Source organism: Crocuta crocuta, unplaced genomic scaffold (genome assembly GCF_008692635.1).
Source record: "Crocuta crocuta isolate KB4526 unplaced genomic scaffold, BGI_CrCroc_1.0 scaffold72, whole genome shotgun sequence".
NCBI classification, from domain to species: Eukaryota; Metazoa; Chordata; class Mammalia; order Carnivora; family Hyaenidae; genus Crocuta; species Crocuta crocuta.
The window spans coordinates 2,705,162-2,721,345 of NW_027529427.1; the positions used below are offsets into that span (position 1 = coordinate 2,705,162).

Here is a 16,184-nt window from a genome sequence, read left to right on the forward strand (position 1 = left end):
GGCCCTAGTCCAATCTGATTGGTGTATCTATAAGAACAGATTAGGACACAGACATATGAGAGCCAGGATGATATGAAGACTCAGGGAGAAGACAGCTATCCGCCAGCCAAGGACAGAGGCCTCAGAAGCAACGAGCCCTGCTGAAGCTTGATCTTGAACTTCTAGCCTCCAGAACTGTGAAAGAATAACATTCTGCTCTTTAAGCCACCCAGTCTGCTGTGCTTCCTTATGGCAGCCCTGACAAATTAACACAGGCTGATATAGTCCTAAATATGAATGGTGTCACCTAGGACTGGGCGTCCGCACCATTTCTTTAAAAAAGTTCCCTCCTTTTATTTTGTTGAAAAATGTGTAAAATTTGTTTTTTACCCAAATACCTTGAACGATTATTAAGGATTCATGATGTCTGGCTCAGACTGGGGCAGAGCTGAGGGGGATTAACTTATGAAACGATAGAGCTCATGATGACTTACTTCTCAAGAAAGGAATTTGGATCTAATGCTTTCATGGTCAACCTTAAATAACCCATCCACTCAGTCAGATCCAACAACTCCTGAAGTATGTGTTTTGTAGCCACACCGTCTTGATGAGCCCCAGCAACAGTGTTCTCAACATCAGACCCAGAAGGTGGCCTTTTATGGAAGGTGCTGTCTGCTGGCAGCTGCTTTCCTCCCAATCGTTCAAGTTCAGGTTGTCTCTACCAGGCAGCGAGGTAGACAAATTCTGGGGTCCAGACATTTTCTAATAATAGAGCTTGAGAAGATTTAATGTTCTATTTGAGAAAAATTAAATAAGACAAAAAGGAATAAACAAGTAAAAATCATGAGTGCACCTTGCGAGTTGAAGGAGGCTGGCCCAGATCGCTTCCCCAACAGAATGGGGACTTGCTATCTCACATTTTTGGTCTAACGTGCGTCTAACCCTTTGACCGGCCTTGTGGAAAGAACACTCTTTCACTTTGCGTTGGGGTATGAGAGTTGGCTGACGTTGAATATGCCTGCAGGACCTGAAGGAGTTGTGATTATTTGAGGAAACCAGGCCTTTTTTAAATACCTGTTCAGAGTATGGGTATGTGAAGTTTTTACCCGAGAGGCCTAACTGGGTACAAATCCAGCTTTGCCATTTGCAGCTAAATTAAGCAAACCATTTACCCTCTTTGTGGCTCAGTTTCCGCAATAGTTAAATGGGAACAATAATAGTATCTATCTCAGAGAGATGTTGTGAGGGTTACATATGTTAATATTGTAAAGCATTTATTTATTTATTAATGTTTATTTATTTATTTTGAGAGAGAGAGAGACAGAGTAAGCCTGTGCATGTGTCGGGGAGGGGTGGGGGTGAGAGAGAACCCCAAGCAGGCTCTGCACTGACAGCAGACGTGGGACTTGACCTCACGAACCGTGAGATAATAACCTGAACTGAAATCAAGGGTGAGACGCTTAACCAACTGGGCCACCCAGGCGTCTCTATTGTAAAATGTTTAGAACACCGTCCGGCACCTTGTCAGTGATGGCCGGCTTCTGTTGTTATCACCTGACTTACATACACCAGCCTCTCACTGAAATACCTTTGTACTATTATATTTTAATGTTTTGACCTGTGCCCTTGACATTGCCCCAGTACAATAGTATTTTTATATAAATCCCAAGAAAATGAGCGATCTAGGTCTCGATCTCCTCTTTATTTGCATGTGGTTACAATTTATAAATACACTTGCCATTTTCCTCTCCCTCCAAAACTCTCCCTTCTACCTAGTCACTGTACCCAAGCTCCCAGTTTTTAATGACTCCCTTTCTAGGAGGAGAGGGGAGAGATGGTCTTCCACGTATCTCCATCTTCATACAGGGTCTACTTCAGTCCAGGTGAAGTGTGGGTTCTCAAGGGGCCTCTGCAGCTTGGGGGTGAGCACCACGGATCTGCTGGAGGTCCCACTGACGTTCTTGCAAGTGGCCATGCGGCTGTCCTCCTTCTGTGCCCTGTGTAGGGTGCAGAATGCTGCGGTGGGCAGCAGTTAGCACCGCATGCCCTGTCCGTGCCTGAAGTTGAGCCAGTGCAGCCCCGCTGGGCGGTGGGGGGGGGGGTCTGCGATGAAGTCTCAGGCCTGCTTACGAGGTGGCGAGAGTCTCGTGGCGTGCACATACCCAGCCAGTGTCCAGCCCTGCTCTCAGAGGCGTGTCTCGGGCCTGGCCCCTTAGGGTCTGCCTCTCAGGGGCCCTTCCCAGGCCGTCTGTGAGTCCTGTGTGGGGAGGGCAGCTGTAGGGAGAAGGTGCTCTTGCACCTCCCTTCTTCTGGCTTCTCCCAGACACCAAGAGGCATGGGTGACAAATTGGGTCCTTGGCCCTGTTAGAGGGCATGACACCCCAGTGTCTCTGTTTCAGCCAGGTGCCAAGCTTTGCCATCCTCCTGGTAGGGCGTAGAGAGCCCGGGGGGGCCTGGGGCACCCTCCTCAGGGGTGGGGTATGGAGGTTCTGGGGGAGCAGGGGGGTCTCCGGGGCCCCGGGCTCCCCCCAGTACTGGCCCGTTATAGATGTAGATGTTACCGGTGACAGTCACAGACCCCCCGGTGACATGAATGCCGTTGGTACCTGTGGGAAGGGAAGCAGAGTGAGAAGGGCCGATGGCTGGCTGCCTGGAGTCTCTGTCTAGCTCTGTTTCTGTCAGGCTCACCTTCTTCTCCTGCACCCCATCCCTCCCACCCCACCCTCCCCTGCCCCCTCTTCTCCCTGCTGCCTGCCCCAGGCTCACCATGGGCCACCTGGCCTTGCTCTGGGAGCTCAGCCTCCAGCTCCCTGGCCTGGCTTAGAGGACTCTGCTGCTGTGGCACCTCTTCCTCCAAACCTGGGGTTGCTGGGAGCCTGGCCGAGGCGGGGGCCAAGTCTCCAGAGAAGGGCAGAAGTGGCTTTACCAGGTCAGGGAAATGTGGGTTGTCCCTTGGAGGCTCCCAATTTCCATCAGCAGTATTTGATTCCTCTCCCTGCAGAAGAGAGGCAGAGAACCAACCAATGACATGGGCCTCAGATGCCATCTTTCTTTAACTCCCACACCCCACCCCACGCTTAGGCAGCTCATCCTTCTCTCCTCCACTTCATGCTCCCTGCCACGGGGCCTTTGCATTTGATGTCCCTCTTCCTGGGGCACTTTCCCTCAGATAGTCTGATGGCTGGCTCCCTCATTTCTTCAGCTCTTTGCTCAAATATCTGTTTATCAGAGAGGCCCTCTCTGTCCACTCTAATATACCCTTAACCTTTGCCACTTTCACTCACTGTCTCACTACCGTGCTTTATTCAGCAATTATCACTACCTGACACGTATTTGTCTAACTTTATTCTTACTCCCTGGCATGTAACTCCAGGAGAGTAGGTACTTTGTTTTGCTCACTGCTATATCCGTGGTGCCCAGAATGGTGTCTGGCACATGGTGTGCTCAATCAATTATTGGTTGAATGAATGTTGAAGGCTGTACACTCTTATCCTGCCTACCCCACCTCTTGTCTGCCCCTGCTGTGGCCTTCTCAGCCTCCCCCATTACCTCTGGACGCCTCTTGAGCAGGGATCCTGCAATGGAAAATGAAAAGGGTGTAGAGCTTCTGGCATGGCTTTCACCCTTCCCCCACACCACGATGTCTGCTCCCCACCCTGGGGTCCCAGAAGGAACAAGCTATCTTTGCTCTTATCTCCAGCCTCAGAGTGGGGGTGTTGGACAGAGATGGTGGTGTTCATGCTGAGGGCAGGCACCGGGAGTCTTAAGGCGGGGGCTGAAGGGTAAATGGGGAAAGCTCACTGTTCCCTCCAACCCCCCTCCCCCAGCAGGTGGGTACAGCCAGCCAGCCAGGCCTGCATCTCTGCCTGCATCCAGCTCCTTCCTACCCAGCTTCCTGCAGAGAGAGGGGTGGCTCTTCCAGGTGCAGGCCAGGACCGTGGTGAGGAACAGGAGAGAGGCCAGCGGCAGCAGGATGGCCAACACCAGCACGGTTCCTGCTAGGGCAGCAGACAGGGGACAGCCGTGACGACCCCAGGCAGGGCAGAGGGGAGGGGAGCTAAGGAACAGCTTTCTGGTCCTCTGGATAACTCAAGGAAAAGGAGTGGCGGCAGCTTTTCCCTTCTAAGCCCACTGCAGCTCCTAAAGGCAGAATTGGAGAAACTTCCCTTGGGTTACAGAGCAGGGGAACTAAGTTGGACTTGGGCAGGACCTCCTGACAGCCGGGGAGAAACTCGAGCGTGGGTGGAGATCTCTGGGGGGTATGGACGGTGGCCACTGTGTAGAGACCAAGGTCAGGGGCAGTCTTGTGGGTGAGGACACGAGCATGGCCCTTGGTTTTCCAGTGCCGGAAGTGGGGGTAGAAGACAGTACGGGGAAGGTGAGCCTTGGCTTTCTAAGCAGACTCGGGCCACAGAGTAGAGGCACATCTCATGACCATCTTAGAGCAAGGCCACTATAGGATGTGGGGTGTTTACAGGGGTGGGAGAGTGGGGGTTGCATAGTCTCCACCTCCTCACTCAGGGCAGGCTCCAGGAGGGGATAGAGGGGAGGGCAGGAGTTGAGATTCTCAAGTCTTGGTATGCAGCACTGGATAATTTCTGTCTTTCATGGAAGAGTCTAGAACACCCATCAATTGTGCCTGGGGTGGGTCAGGAAGGCTTGGACATTTGTATACTGGGAGCTTGCCCTTTTTGACCCACCTAAACCTAGGGCCTGAAGGAGCACAGAGTGGGAGGCATAGGGAAAAAAACTGGACCTGGAGTCTGAGACATCTGGGTCCCGGCCCAGCTGGGTGACTTTTTGCCTCTTGGAGATCAGTTTCCCCAAAGATAAAGTTGGGGGGGGGTTAGGTACATACTGTCTAAAATTCCAGCTCTAAAGTGCCAATTGTATTTGATACATGGTTACAAAGTAATAAGAGGACAAGGGAAAAGATTTATGACATAGTTGAATGAAAAATCAAGTGACAAAATATTCAAGTGACTCCACATTTAGAAAACCAATTCTATGTATAGACAGAGAAATGTCTGGCAGGATGTATTAAAAAATGTTAGGAGTCAATATGTTAAGTGATTGTCCTGTGGGTAATTTTTAGTTTTATTTCTCTGAATTTTCTTTTCTTTTTTTAATTTTTAGTGTTTATTTATTTATTTAAAAAAATTTTTTTTAATGTTTTATTTATTTCTAGGAGAGAGAGAGAGAGAGAGACAGCGTGAGCAGGGAGGGTCAGAGAGAGAGGGAGTCACAGACTGAAACAGGCTCCAGGCTCTGAGCTGGCAGTCAGCACAGAGCCCGACGCGGGGCTCGAACCCACGAACCGCGAGATCATGACCTAAGCGAAAGTCGGACGCTTAACCGACTAAGCCACCCAGGCGCCCCTATTTATTTATTTTTTAGGAAAGAGAGAGCAAGTTGGGAGGAGCAGAGTGAGAGGGAGAGAGAAATCCCAAGCAGGGATGTGGGGCTTGAACTCACAAACTGTGAGATCATGACCCGAGCTGAGACCGACGAGTCAGACGTCTAACTGATTGAGCCAGCCCAGTGACCCTGTTTCTCTGAATTTTCTAATTTTCTATGGTGTGCATGCATTATGGCATAGGCTCTGGAGTAAGAAAGAACTGAGTACAGCCCTTTGTAATACCAGATAGCAGTGAGCGATCTGGGGCAAGTCCCCTAATTTCTCAGCCTCAGTTTCCTCCTCCCCTTGGTGAGGACAATAATAGAACTATCATTGACCTTTGAACAACGTGGGGGCTGGGGGTGCTGACCCCCCGTGAGGTCAAAAATCCACATCTAATTTTCGGTTTCCCCCAAATCTCAACTATGAATGGTCTACTGTTGACCAGAAGCCTTACCAATAACAGTTGATTCACACATATTTTGTATATTATGCATCATATACTGTGTTCTCATGATAAAGTAAGCTAGACAAAAGAAAATGTTATTAAAGAACTCATAAGGAAGAGAAAATACGTGTACAGTAATGTTCTATATTGATTGAAAAAAAAGCCACATATAAGCGGACCCACTTGGTTGAAATCCATGTTGTTAAGGGTCAGCTGTACTTTACAGGGTCATTAAAAAGATTACACGAGTTAGTGACTGTCAAGTGCTGGCAGAGTGCCTGCCGTGCTAGCTTTCAATAAATGAAAGCCATTATTATAAATATTTGGTAATTTTTAAAAAGTTAATAAACTCTCTCCCAGCTAATCATGTTTATAATTATTAGAAATATCCCTTAACCATCTGTTAGGCTAGGAAACCAGTAACTCCACAGAAAAGAAACAAGCCAACAAAGAAGAGTCAAATGTGGGGTGAACTCTAATAATGAAAGTGTGTAATCTAGTAAAGAGATTTTCGGTCTAGTAAGTAGGTTATATGAGGGTGGCATGTCCAAGACGAGGACAGTGATGTCAGTTACAATGACACCTCAAGGTAGGAGTGTTCCTTGGCATAATATTATATGTAACTTACAAGTTGTATGTGTAACACATAACTTAAAAAGAGCGTGTGTATCAAGCTGGCCTAGGGATACTCCTGTTTTTCCTTAGGGAACTTTTCTGCTTGCCCCAGTTCTGAGAGGGAAGGATTCATCTTTTCTGCATCTTTTTAGATGGGAGAACTTGAGGCATCTTCGCAGATTCCCCCCATGTGCCCCTGGGCCCCAGACTCCTCACCTGGCATCTCCGGGGGATCGAGTGGATTTCTGCAGCTGGTGTCCGACTGGGCAGTGCCCGGAAGTGCCTCCACCAGACCCTGCTCCTCACACCTGTGAAGGCAAGAGAGGCCTGATTCAAGCGGGCACAGGGCTGCGAGCGGAGGTGAGCCCCTGCATGCGAGCATAAGGGTGGTCAGCGGCTGGGGCTTCTGGGATGGCAGGGGTGCGGGGTGGGGGTGCACTCACCTTGTGTGGGGCTGGCAGCGGGCCCTGGGGGAGGAGGTGTTCTGGAAGTGCCCTGCCTTACAGGGAACACAGTTTCTCTTAGCCTCCCTGACATCACCTGGCAAGAGAAAAGGAGGGCCAGCCAGGGTGAGCGGGCAAGGGGAATCTCTCCACCTGTGAGTTCCCTTTATTCCCACTGGATGGCCCTCCCTGCCTGCCCACCTCATTCTGCAGCACCTTTCCTGACCTCTCTCTGGCCTGAGCCTCCCGCAGCTGAGAGAAGCCTCCTTCTGAGGCCCCGAACCTGCCCCCATTCCATTTCTCTGCAGACCCCTTCTGTGGGCCTTTCGCCCAGGAAGGGAGAGGAGGCTCTTTATGTCAAAGAGAACTACCTGGGGGCTCCCCACAGATCAAACACCTGCCCCTGCCCCCATTCAAGATCACGGGCACCCAGCTTCCTCCCCGCCTTCTGCCCACAGTGGCCTCTGACCTTCAGACTCCGCCTCGGTGCCAGGGGGGCAGTCGGAGAGCGGCTCGCAGTGCACACACTCAGTGTCCCAGTGCACGCAGAACATTCCCGGCTGGCAGCGACACTGGGTCTTCTGCTTGCTGGTGCAAGGCACGGTCTCCTCGAAGCCCAGCACTGGTGGGGAGACAGACAGGCGGGCTCGGTGGAGGGGCTGTGCTCCCGGAGACCCCAGCCTCCCCGGCACACGGCCACTCACTCTGGTCACAGGGGCGGCACATCTGGCAGATGGAGAGGTGGTTCCAGTGCTCGTTGTAGGAGTTCTCGGGGCACGTGGCACACACGGTGTTCTGGCTGCGGCTGCATTCGACTGACACATGTGTGCCTAGAACATGAGCGAAGGGGTCCGGGTGTCAGGGGAGCAGGCCCCCTCCTCACCTCTGCCACTGGCTGTGTGACCTTGTCGTCTTGGGGGCCACGTATGAAGGATGTCTGGCTGCTTGCCCGGGCGATGGTGTCTGTCTGTCTCCGAGGCTGCGAGGCAGGCGGGAGGGCCCTGTAACCCACCTCCCGTCCCAGGCGTCCTGTGGCCATGGCGTCTCTCTCACCTGGGGGGCAGCGGGAGCAGCAGACGCGGTGCTTGGGCTCGTAGTACTCCTTCTCCGGGTCCCGGCAGGTTTGGTTCTCCGTGTGGTATGGGAGCGCCTTCAAGAGGAGACGGCGGTGGGGGAGAGAATTGTTCAGGGGGCGGCTGGGGAGGGCAGAGGGACTAGAGAGAGGGCTGCCCACACCCCGCTTCCCCTCCCGAGCCCGCCCTCACCCACCTGCGCGGGCCCCTCCCTCATCAGCAGGGCCTGGGATGCTGCCAGGAGGCCGAAGAGGCCCAGGGCGAGTGGCCCCCAGGCCAGGCCGCAGGGGGAGGCAGCCCACGGCGGGCGCATGGCGGCCAGGCGGCCAGTCGGCCAGATGGGTGGAGGCCTGGGAGCTGGGTGGGAGGCCTGCACGTCCCCGGCAGTGGTGGCAGCGACCTCCTCCCGAGCCCAGGGTCTGGGACACGGCTCAGGCTGACGTGCCCCAGGGGCCCAGCGGCCGGGCCTGGCCTGGCCTCCGGGGCTCCAAGAGCCGGGCTCAGGAAGTGGGAGTGGAGTGAGCCGGCCTCGGGGCGGGGACAGGGAGCGCCGGGAGCAGAGGCAGCTGTCGCAATCGGGGAAGAGGAACAGGCTTGGCTGCCCCGATGCAGGGCGGGAGGGGCGGCCGGGAAAGCACGTGAGGGCATCAGGGCCGGAACCGGGCCTCCTCCCTTCTTCGGAAGCCTGGCTGGGAGGGGAGGACCGCTAGGTAGGAATGGGCAGCAGAGCCGGCGGACCGTGCTCAGACCGGGCTCCGAGAGCGGGGCAGAGGGAGAGGCGGCGCTGGGTCCAGCTGGGGGCCCGATCTGAAAGTGGAAGGGCCCGCGACCGGCAGACACAGAGTGCCGACACCCGCCCAGGCCCGCAGCCAGCCAGCTGCAGCATCTGGGAACCAGAAGGCCCAGTTGGCATCCATCTGGACTCCCGGGGGTTCCTGCCCTGTGGTGTGACTTTTACAGATAAGCTGCAGAGGAATAACAAGCCTTCCAGCCCGCCTGTCCCCTGACCCAACCCAGTGCACGCATCAGTGGGCACAGGTCACCTACAAGACACTGCAGAGAGTGGAGCGGCCTCTGCTCCCCTGCCCTTTGACAACGGGGGAGGACTGTGTAGACTGAGGTCCCTGTGAAGAGGGGCAGCTGCACCGGAGCTGGGTGGCCACAGTCCTCAGTCCCAGCTTCCTCTCCCAGGAGGGAGCCTCTGAATCCCTCTGAGCTGGAGGCAGCTGAGGGACCACCAGTGCAGCCACTTTGCCTTAAGCATGAGAAGACGGAGGCTGTGGGTTCCACAGAGAAACCAGGATTCCAGGGGGCCTGGTCTAGTCCCTGCCCGCTTTCTTCCCACCATTTCCCTGCAACCCGTTAGCACCAGCCCCTGCCACGCCCCCTTATGCCAGGCTCTCTGGTCTGCAAGTTTCTGTGCTCCTGGCGAACTCCCATCTGTCCTCTGAGGTTCGCCTGGGCTCTGGGATGCACCCCCCGCCCCCAGGTGGCACAGACCCCACTTAGACCGTGGTCTGGGCTTATTCTCTCCCCCCTCACCAGGCTGTGAGCTCTGCAGTGGCCGAGACTGCACCTTTAAGACTGGGTCTCAGTGCATGGCTGAGTCCAGCCCATACCAAGTGTCCAGTACATATTTACGGGGTAAAACGAAGGTGTCTTGTCCACGTCACATAGCCAGTCTGTGGCAGGGCCAGCCTAGGCTCCAGAGTTCCTGATTTCTGGGTCCCAAGCTCAGTCCAGCAACCTTGCTGCCTCTTTGTGATTCAGGGTGTCTCCTTTGGTGTGAGGAGCTGACTTGCTCTCTGGAGAGGGGTCACCTGGGCACTGCCCTGCCCCGTCTCCCTGCAGGGCCTGGCACTCACTTGCATTGATTGGTCTGACTGGCCGGACAGGCTCTTGGTAGAGGAGCTGGGAAGTAGTGGCACAGGAGTGTGCCCGGGGAGGAGGGCTCACAAGACAGTGAAGGGCCTGCCTGAGTTTAGACATTTCACTCTCCTCTCCTGGTGCAGACCTCAGACGTGTACTCTGCGGGCAAATGTTTATGCGGATGTTCCAAGGCTTCTCGGAAGGGGAAGAAATATCGGAGCAACACTCCCTGCTCAGAGCTGTTGCTCTTTCAAGGTCAAGGGAATTGGAGGCTGACTCTGGACTCACCACTGAGCTCTTCAATGCATACAGGTATGTGCATGTAGTGGCCTTAGATTCTTTTTCCTTTTTATTATGGAAATTCACACACACACACACACACACACGAGTAGAAAATAATATTGTGAACTCTAGCTTCAGCTCACGGCAGTCTTATTTCTTCCTTACAGCCCTCCTCTATTCTTCTAATCTCCCCTTAAATTATTTTGAAGCAAATCCCAGCCATATACCATTTCATCTGAAAATATGATAGGATTTTATTGAAAAGAGAGATCTCGTTTTTTTTTAATTGAGGTATAACTTATAAACAATGAAATGCGTGAAGGACACTAATCTGACGGATACAGATCAATGAATTTTCACTTTTGTATGTTCTTGTGTATCTCCCCCAGAACACTTCCTACACTTCAAAAAGTTCCTGCTTCACAGGTAAGCGCTATCTCAGATCTTTTTTAACCGCAGCTGCTGAACTGTATTCTTCTTTCTGCTGCCAATCTCATGCTGTCACTTCAGCCTTCAACGACTCTCTGGTCCTAAAGAAAGAGCCTTCAGATCTGGACTTTAATCCTGGTCCATCACTTCCCCTCTCTGGGCCTCTTTTTTTTTTTTTTTGTCTTTGCCAGTCAACTGCTGGTTTGCTTACAGATCTGTCTTCCCCTCTTCCTCTGCTGTTTTGTGTCACTACTGGGAACTACATTTCCCAGACTCCTTTTTCCTCGGGCTCGGGTAGGTTCAGCCAATAGGAAGACAGGTGAATGAAGGACAGGTAGGTAGGAGGAGGAAAGAAGCCAGGCTATTTCTCTGTCTGTTTGCTTTTGGACATCGGGTATCACCCATCTGTGTTTGCCTGTGTTTCTTTCTTGCCGCCTTTCATAATCCCATCTCCGGTGAGGCAGTCCCCACTATTTACTTCCTGTCAAATAATTCGGGAGGCCTCTGGGTCTATAATGCTAAATTGCCCTGCTGTCCAGGGCAGATGTAGCTGCTTCCTGCTTTGCTGTTTTCTGGATTGCCTCGCTGTCCCCTGTTGGTTTCTCATCTCTTTCATCAGCCATGGACTGATTCCTTGGGTTAACTTTCTTCCATTTGGAAGACTTAAGAATGTTTGCTGTTTCTAAGCTGGACCACGATTGATAAATCTTACCATTTATCCAGGTAATATCCACAAATCATCCAGGCGGGTGAAGGAAACTCAGAGGGGGATCCATGAATTCTTTGCGGGCAAGGCATTGTCTTGGTTTCTTTTCTGTGTGTTTTTTGCCAGCTTCCTTGAAGCTCATTTCCATTGGGCAGCACCAGGGCTGGGCTGAGTACCCCATAGATTCCCAGAATGTTTGGCTTTCTGCCAAGAGGACTGGTGGGAGACCTTTCTTCCCAGAGGTCCATGAAGAATCCAAAAAGGGTGGCTGGTGGGAATGGATTCTTCTGGATACTCTTTCTGTCTTTCCTCTTTCCCACACTGTTCTTAGCTAACTGGTGCTCTCAGAAAGGGTCTGGTCAATATGGAGAGACGGGTCACAGGTGAGGGGGTCATCCTTCTCTGGGGACTTTGCATTTTCAGTGGGGACCACCCCTTTCACTAATCCCAAAAAATTATCCAAACGTCAGTTGTGCTGAGGTGGAGAAATCCTGCCTTGACCCAAAGGAATAAACTTTCAATGGTGAACTTCTAAGCCTCCTGCCAGGTGACTAGAATAGGAGTGGCATGGAGGAATATTCTGGTGCGTCCTTATGGGTTAAGGAGAAATTCCCACCATATAAGTGCAGATAGAAGGAGCACTGTTTTCCACAGTGGGCAGCCCAGTGTTGAAAGGCTAACTAATTCTCAGTGGTAAGAATAAAGAGCTGCATTGAATTGAGTGACTCATTTTTTACCCTAGAAAAGATAGAGAGACTGAAATGGAAAAAGTGAAGGAAACTTAGGTAAATTAATAGATGACAAATTAATGAGTTATCAGAGGAAATTAGGATGTTTCATGGAGGTGCTTTCTCATCGCACATCACTCTCTGCCAAAGATCAGTCTTGAGTCTTAAGATGCTAATTTTGCTGTCTTCTGCAAAGTAGGCCAACAAATAGTGACCACTAGGCAGTGGGGCCACCAAGGCAAATAAGCCTAGAGCTTGTTCTCAGAGAACTCATAGTACACAGTATGATCTGTGTGTACACACATGCACACAAGCGCATACCAGGCTAGTAATCATATACGGTGGCTAAGTGCCTCCATAGATTCTCAACAAGGCTCTCTCTGGCAGTGTGGAAGAGAAAGTGATTATTTCCGTCATCTTCTGTTCCCCAGAAAGCAAGAGGTAGGAAGCCCCCTTGAACTCATGACCCTCATCCATTGCAGACCCTCTATTTCACTTCTTTCCCTTAGCCTTTGCACATTTTATGGCCACATAGGGTTAGGGCATGGCTAGTACCAGGAGGTAGGGGACAGCTCGGGTCTGGGAGTGGCTGGGGGAGCTTCCAAAACAAGGACCACAGTGCCTTGGGACCCCACAGAGCAAGACCCCACTTCTCTGGAAGTCAGGGAAGCAGCACTGAGTGTGGAAAGGAGAGGCTCAGCCATCCATCTGGCCCCACTCCTCACTCCTGGGTGGCTGAGGCAAGTTGCTTTGTTCCTCTGGGACTCAGTTCTCGCTTATGTTAAGCAAGGGCTAATGCACAGTCAACTGGAAAGGGCCTCTGGGACCCTCTGGGCTGCATCACCCTCCTTTCCCCCTGCCATTTCACATTTCAGATCAGAGCACTGGAGTGCAGAGAGGTAAAGTGCCTTTTCCAAAGTCACATAGTTCAAGGGCAAAGAGGGAAGTCACAGAATACCTATAATATGATCCTGTTTATGAAAAAAAAGTATAAATTAAAAAATGCATATAAGTATATAAAACCACACAAAAAGATACAGATGGATATTCTGATTACAACCTTGGGCTGAGGGGTGGGTAGGGAATGGGACAAAGGGAAGTTTTTATTGTTCTGTATATTTCTGTCTTGTTGGAAAGCCGCATTGTGACAAAAATGCACCTGGACATTATTTCTGCACTTTCAAAGGTAATATTTAAATTGGAGCCGTGACAGAAGTGCAGATTTCTGTGTTTCTCACAACAACAAACTTGCTCTGGCCTATTCCGGATCTAGAAGGACGCTTTCCCTGAGCATGCGTTTCCCCCGCCCCCGTACCCTGACAGGCCCTTCCGGGGACACCACGTGCTCCCAGCTCAGCCCAGACCTGTCTTTGTGATTCTTCTCCCAGAGCCCTTGAGATGAGAATTATTTGCTGTGCTACTTTGAGCCAGTGGTTGGATTTCAAACACCAGCTAGCAAATAGAAAAGGCAGGGAGGTACCTCTCCTAACCTTTGAGATCAAACAGGCAGGGTGCTGTATACTCCATTTGTTTATGAACCAGGCTCCAGGGAGAATAGGGGTTCTGGGGCCGTATGGGTCCTGAGGGAATGTGGGGTCAGTGTAGAGAGCTTTCCACAGAGCCAGGGAGATAAGCCAGGACCCAGACTCCTATGAGCCCACAGACTCTGCATGTGAACCTCCTAGCTTTCAAAACCAGGAATGGGGGGCTCCAGTTCCCCATGAGTCTGTGGCTGGTTTGTCATGGGAAATAAATGGCAAATGCCCTGAGTAGGCATCCCTGCAGGAAAATAGTTCTGATTTTGTATTTCTCTCAGCTGCTGTTTCATTCTGTGCCCTCAGAAAACTGGCTTCTCTTTGTGGAGGGTCAGTTTCTTCATCTGGAAAATGAAGGAAAAACCAGCCTTTCCCTTCCTAGGCGGGTGTCCCCAGCAGGCATCAAGGGAAGCGATGGACCGGGTTTGGAATCCTGGCTGATGGCAGCTCTCACTTTAAGAGGCCACAGGAGAACTTCTGCCCCAAGAGGAAGCCACAGCGCCCAGCTGCACCCTGAGTTTGGAGTATCCCGCCTCCCTCTTACTTGTCTGGTACACTCCTTGGTGTTCCTCAAGACCCAGCTGAGATGTGACCTTCTCCAGGAAGTCTTCCTGGGTCTCCTCAGTGTGAGTGCCTCTGCCTGCCACCCCGAGGCTCCCTCAGCGTTTTTTTTTTTTACAAACAGTTTATTGTCAAGTTGATTTCTATATAACACCCAGTGCTCATCCCCACAAGTGCCCTCCTCCATGACCATCTCCCCCCTCCCCCACACACCAATGAGTCCTCAGTTTGTTCTCAGCATTCAAGAGTCTTTCATGGTTTGCCTCTATCCCTTTCCCCCACCATTTCCCCCCTTCTTCTCCCCCGTGGTCCTCCGTCAAGTTCCTCCTAATCCTCCTATACGTGCAAACATATGATATTTGTCCTTTTCTGCCTGACTTATTTCACTAAGCATAACACCCTCAAGCTCCATCCATGTTGCTACACATGGCCAGATTTCATTGTTTCTCATTGCCATGTAGTATTACATCATATAGATAAACCACATCTTCTTGATCCATTCATCCGTTGATGGACACTTAGGCTCTTTCCATGTTTTAGCTATTGTTGAGAGTGCTGCTATGAACATTGGGGCACATGTACTCCTATGCATCAGCACTCCCGTATCCCTTGGGTAAATTCCTAGCAGCCTCAGCACTTACTTCTTATCTCTGCCACCGGAATCCTTATCTTATGTAGCAAGTCTGCCTTCTCCCACCACGCTCTATCAGTGCTCAGGCTAGGCCTGTGTCTGCACATCCGGGGCCTGCTCCCTGGAGGTGCCTGGCTTGTGTGGTTGGGTCTCCTGCACCTGCCTGGGCCGTCTCTGGGCCTGCTCGCTGACCCTTCCCTTTCTGTGTCCTCACTGCCTATGCCTCACTCTTTATCCTCTTCCTGGATTAAGTTCGGGGCAGAGATGTTGGGGGAAAAACACAGCACCCACCAGTGAGCCTTTCCCTCTTCCCAGGGCCTGTGTGGACTTGGGCCATGCCCACCTTCTTTCTCCCTGCCCCCCCCAGTGCTGCCCACATCGCTCCCTCTTTGCTCAGGGCCCATGGTCCCTAGTGCTCCTCGGGCTCCGGGACTGTGCCCGGGTGCCCTGCCTGGCCCCTGTGCTGCCTCTCGGTGACCACATTCCTGCAACCCCGTGACCACAACAGGGGACATTACACATTCCTGGCCTGGCAGCCAATGGTGTAAAAAAGAACAGAATGTCCCAGGGCCCCGCCCAATCTCCAGCCTCTCCTGGGCCCCTCCCTGGCCTGGACAAGGTAAGGGGTGGTAGTGAGGACTCAGGAGGGAAAAGGATGGGTCAGGAGGGGGAGGCAGAGAGGGGTGCTCCTGTGCCCCAGTGCCCAGCGGGGCCAGGAGGTGATCCCACCTTACTGAGTAGACGCCCCTTCTTCTTCTACAAGACCTGGGGGTGAGGCTGACCCATGGGTGTCCAGAGAGGAGACGCAGCTCCTAGAAGCCCACTTGGGGCTTCTTCCCCTCAATCTCTTGCTGGGGAAGGGAGAGTCCCTTCAGGGCTGGCTCTGCCCCCTTCACCCTCCTCTCTCTGCCTCTCCTCCAGCTCTCCCTCCCAGGCCTTCATCTTGTCTTCTTCCATCCATCTCCCTTTTTCTGCCTTCCCTGTTCTCCTGCCTCAGTCTTCCTCATCCTGGCTGGTTCTTTTTCTGTGTTTTGCCCTCCTGGCTTTGTGTTTGGGATCCCTCTCCTTGCCCAAGATCTCTGGCCCTCCCCTCCCCTTCTGTCTCTGATCTCCTTGCCTGTCGGCCTCCCGGGGCCGTTACTCTTCTGCGAGGGGCCTCCCACCTCCCCCAGTCCCACACTCCCTGGGCACCTGCCCTCAGGAGCCCTCCTCCCTTTAGAGAACACGCAGCTCCGACTCCTCCTTGGCCCCTCCCCCTGCCCTGCTCACCTTTAATTGAGATGCTAATGAGGCTTCTGTCGCTTCCATCCCAGCCTGGCGGGCGGGCTCCCTGGCTGGGCTACTGCACCTGTCAGGTGAGGGGGAGGAGAGGCTGGGCTGCCAGATTCAACTGGAAAGGAACCAGTCCCAGTCCAGCCACAGCCTGGGAGCTGGGAGCAGGAGGCAGTCCAGACCTCCTGGAGCCTTGCAGTCCCTGGGACGGACAC

At 52.6% G+C, this 16,184-nt stretch overlaps 1 protein-coding gene across 1 annotated transcript; it reads right to left on the minus strand.

Moving 5' to 3' along the window:
* Nucleotides 1-1,662: 1,662 nt before the first annotated feature.
* On the minus strand, nt 1,663-8,495 carry LTBR (lymphotoxin beta receptor). The gene is given in 11 exon segments (XM_077759144.1): nt 1,663-2,367; nt 2,370-2,585; nt 2,746-2,974; nt 3,529-3,554; nt 3,867-3,974; nt 6,657-6,748; nt 6,884-6,980; nt 7,353-7,505; nt 7,588-7,713; nt 7,937-8,033; nt 8,153-8,495. Coding segments are annotated over 11 exon segments (1,437 nt in total). The 5' UTR covers nt 8,270-8,495; the 3' UTR covers nt 1,663-2,191.
* Between the last annotated feature and the right edge of the window lie 7,689 nt (nt 8,496-16,184).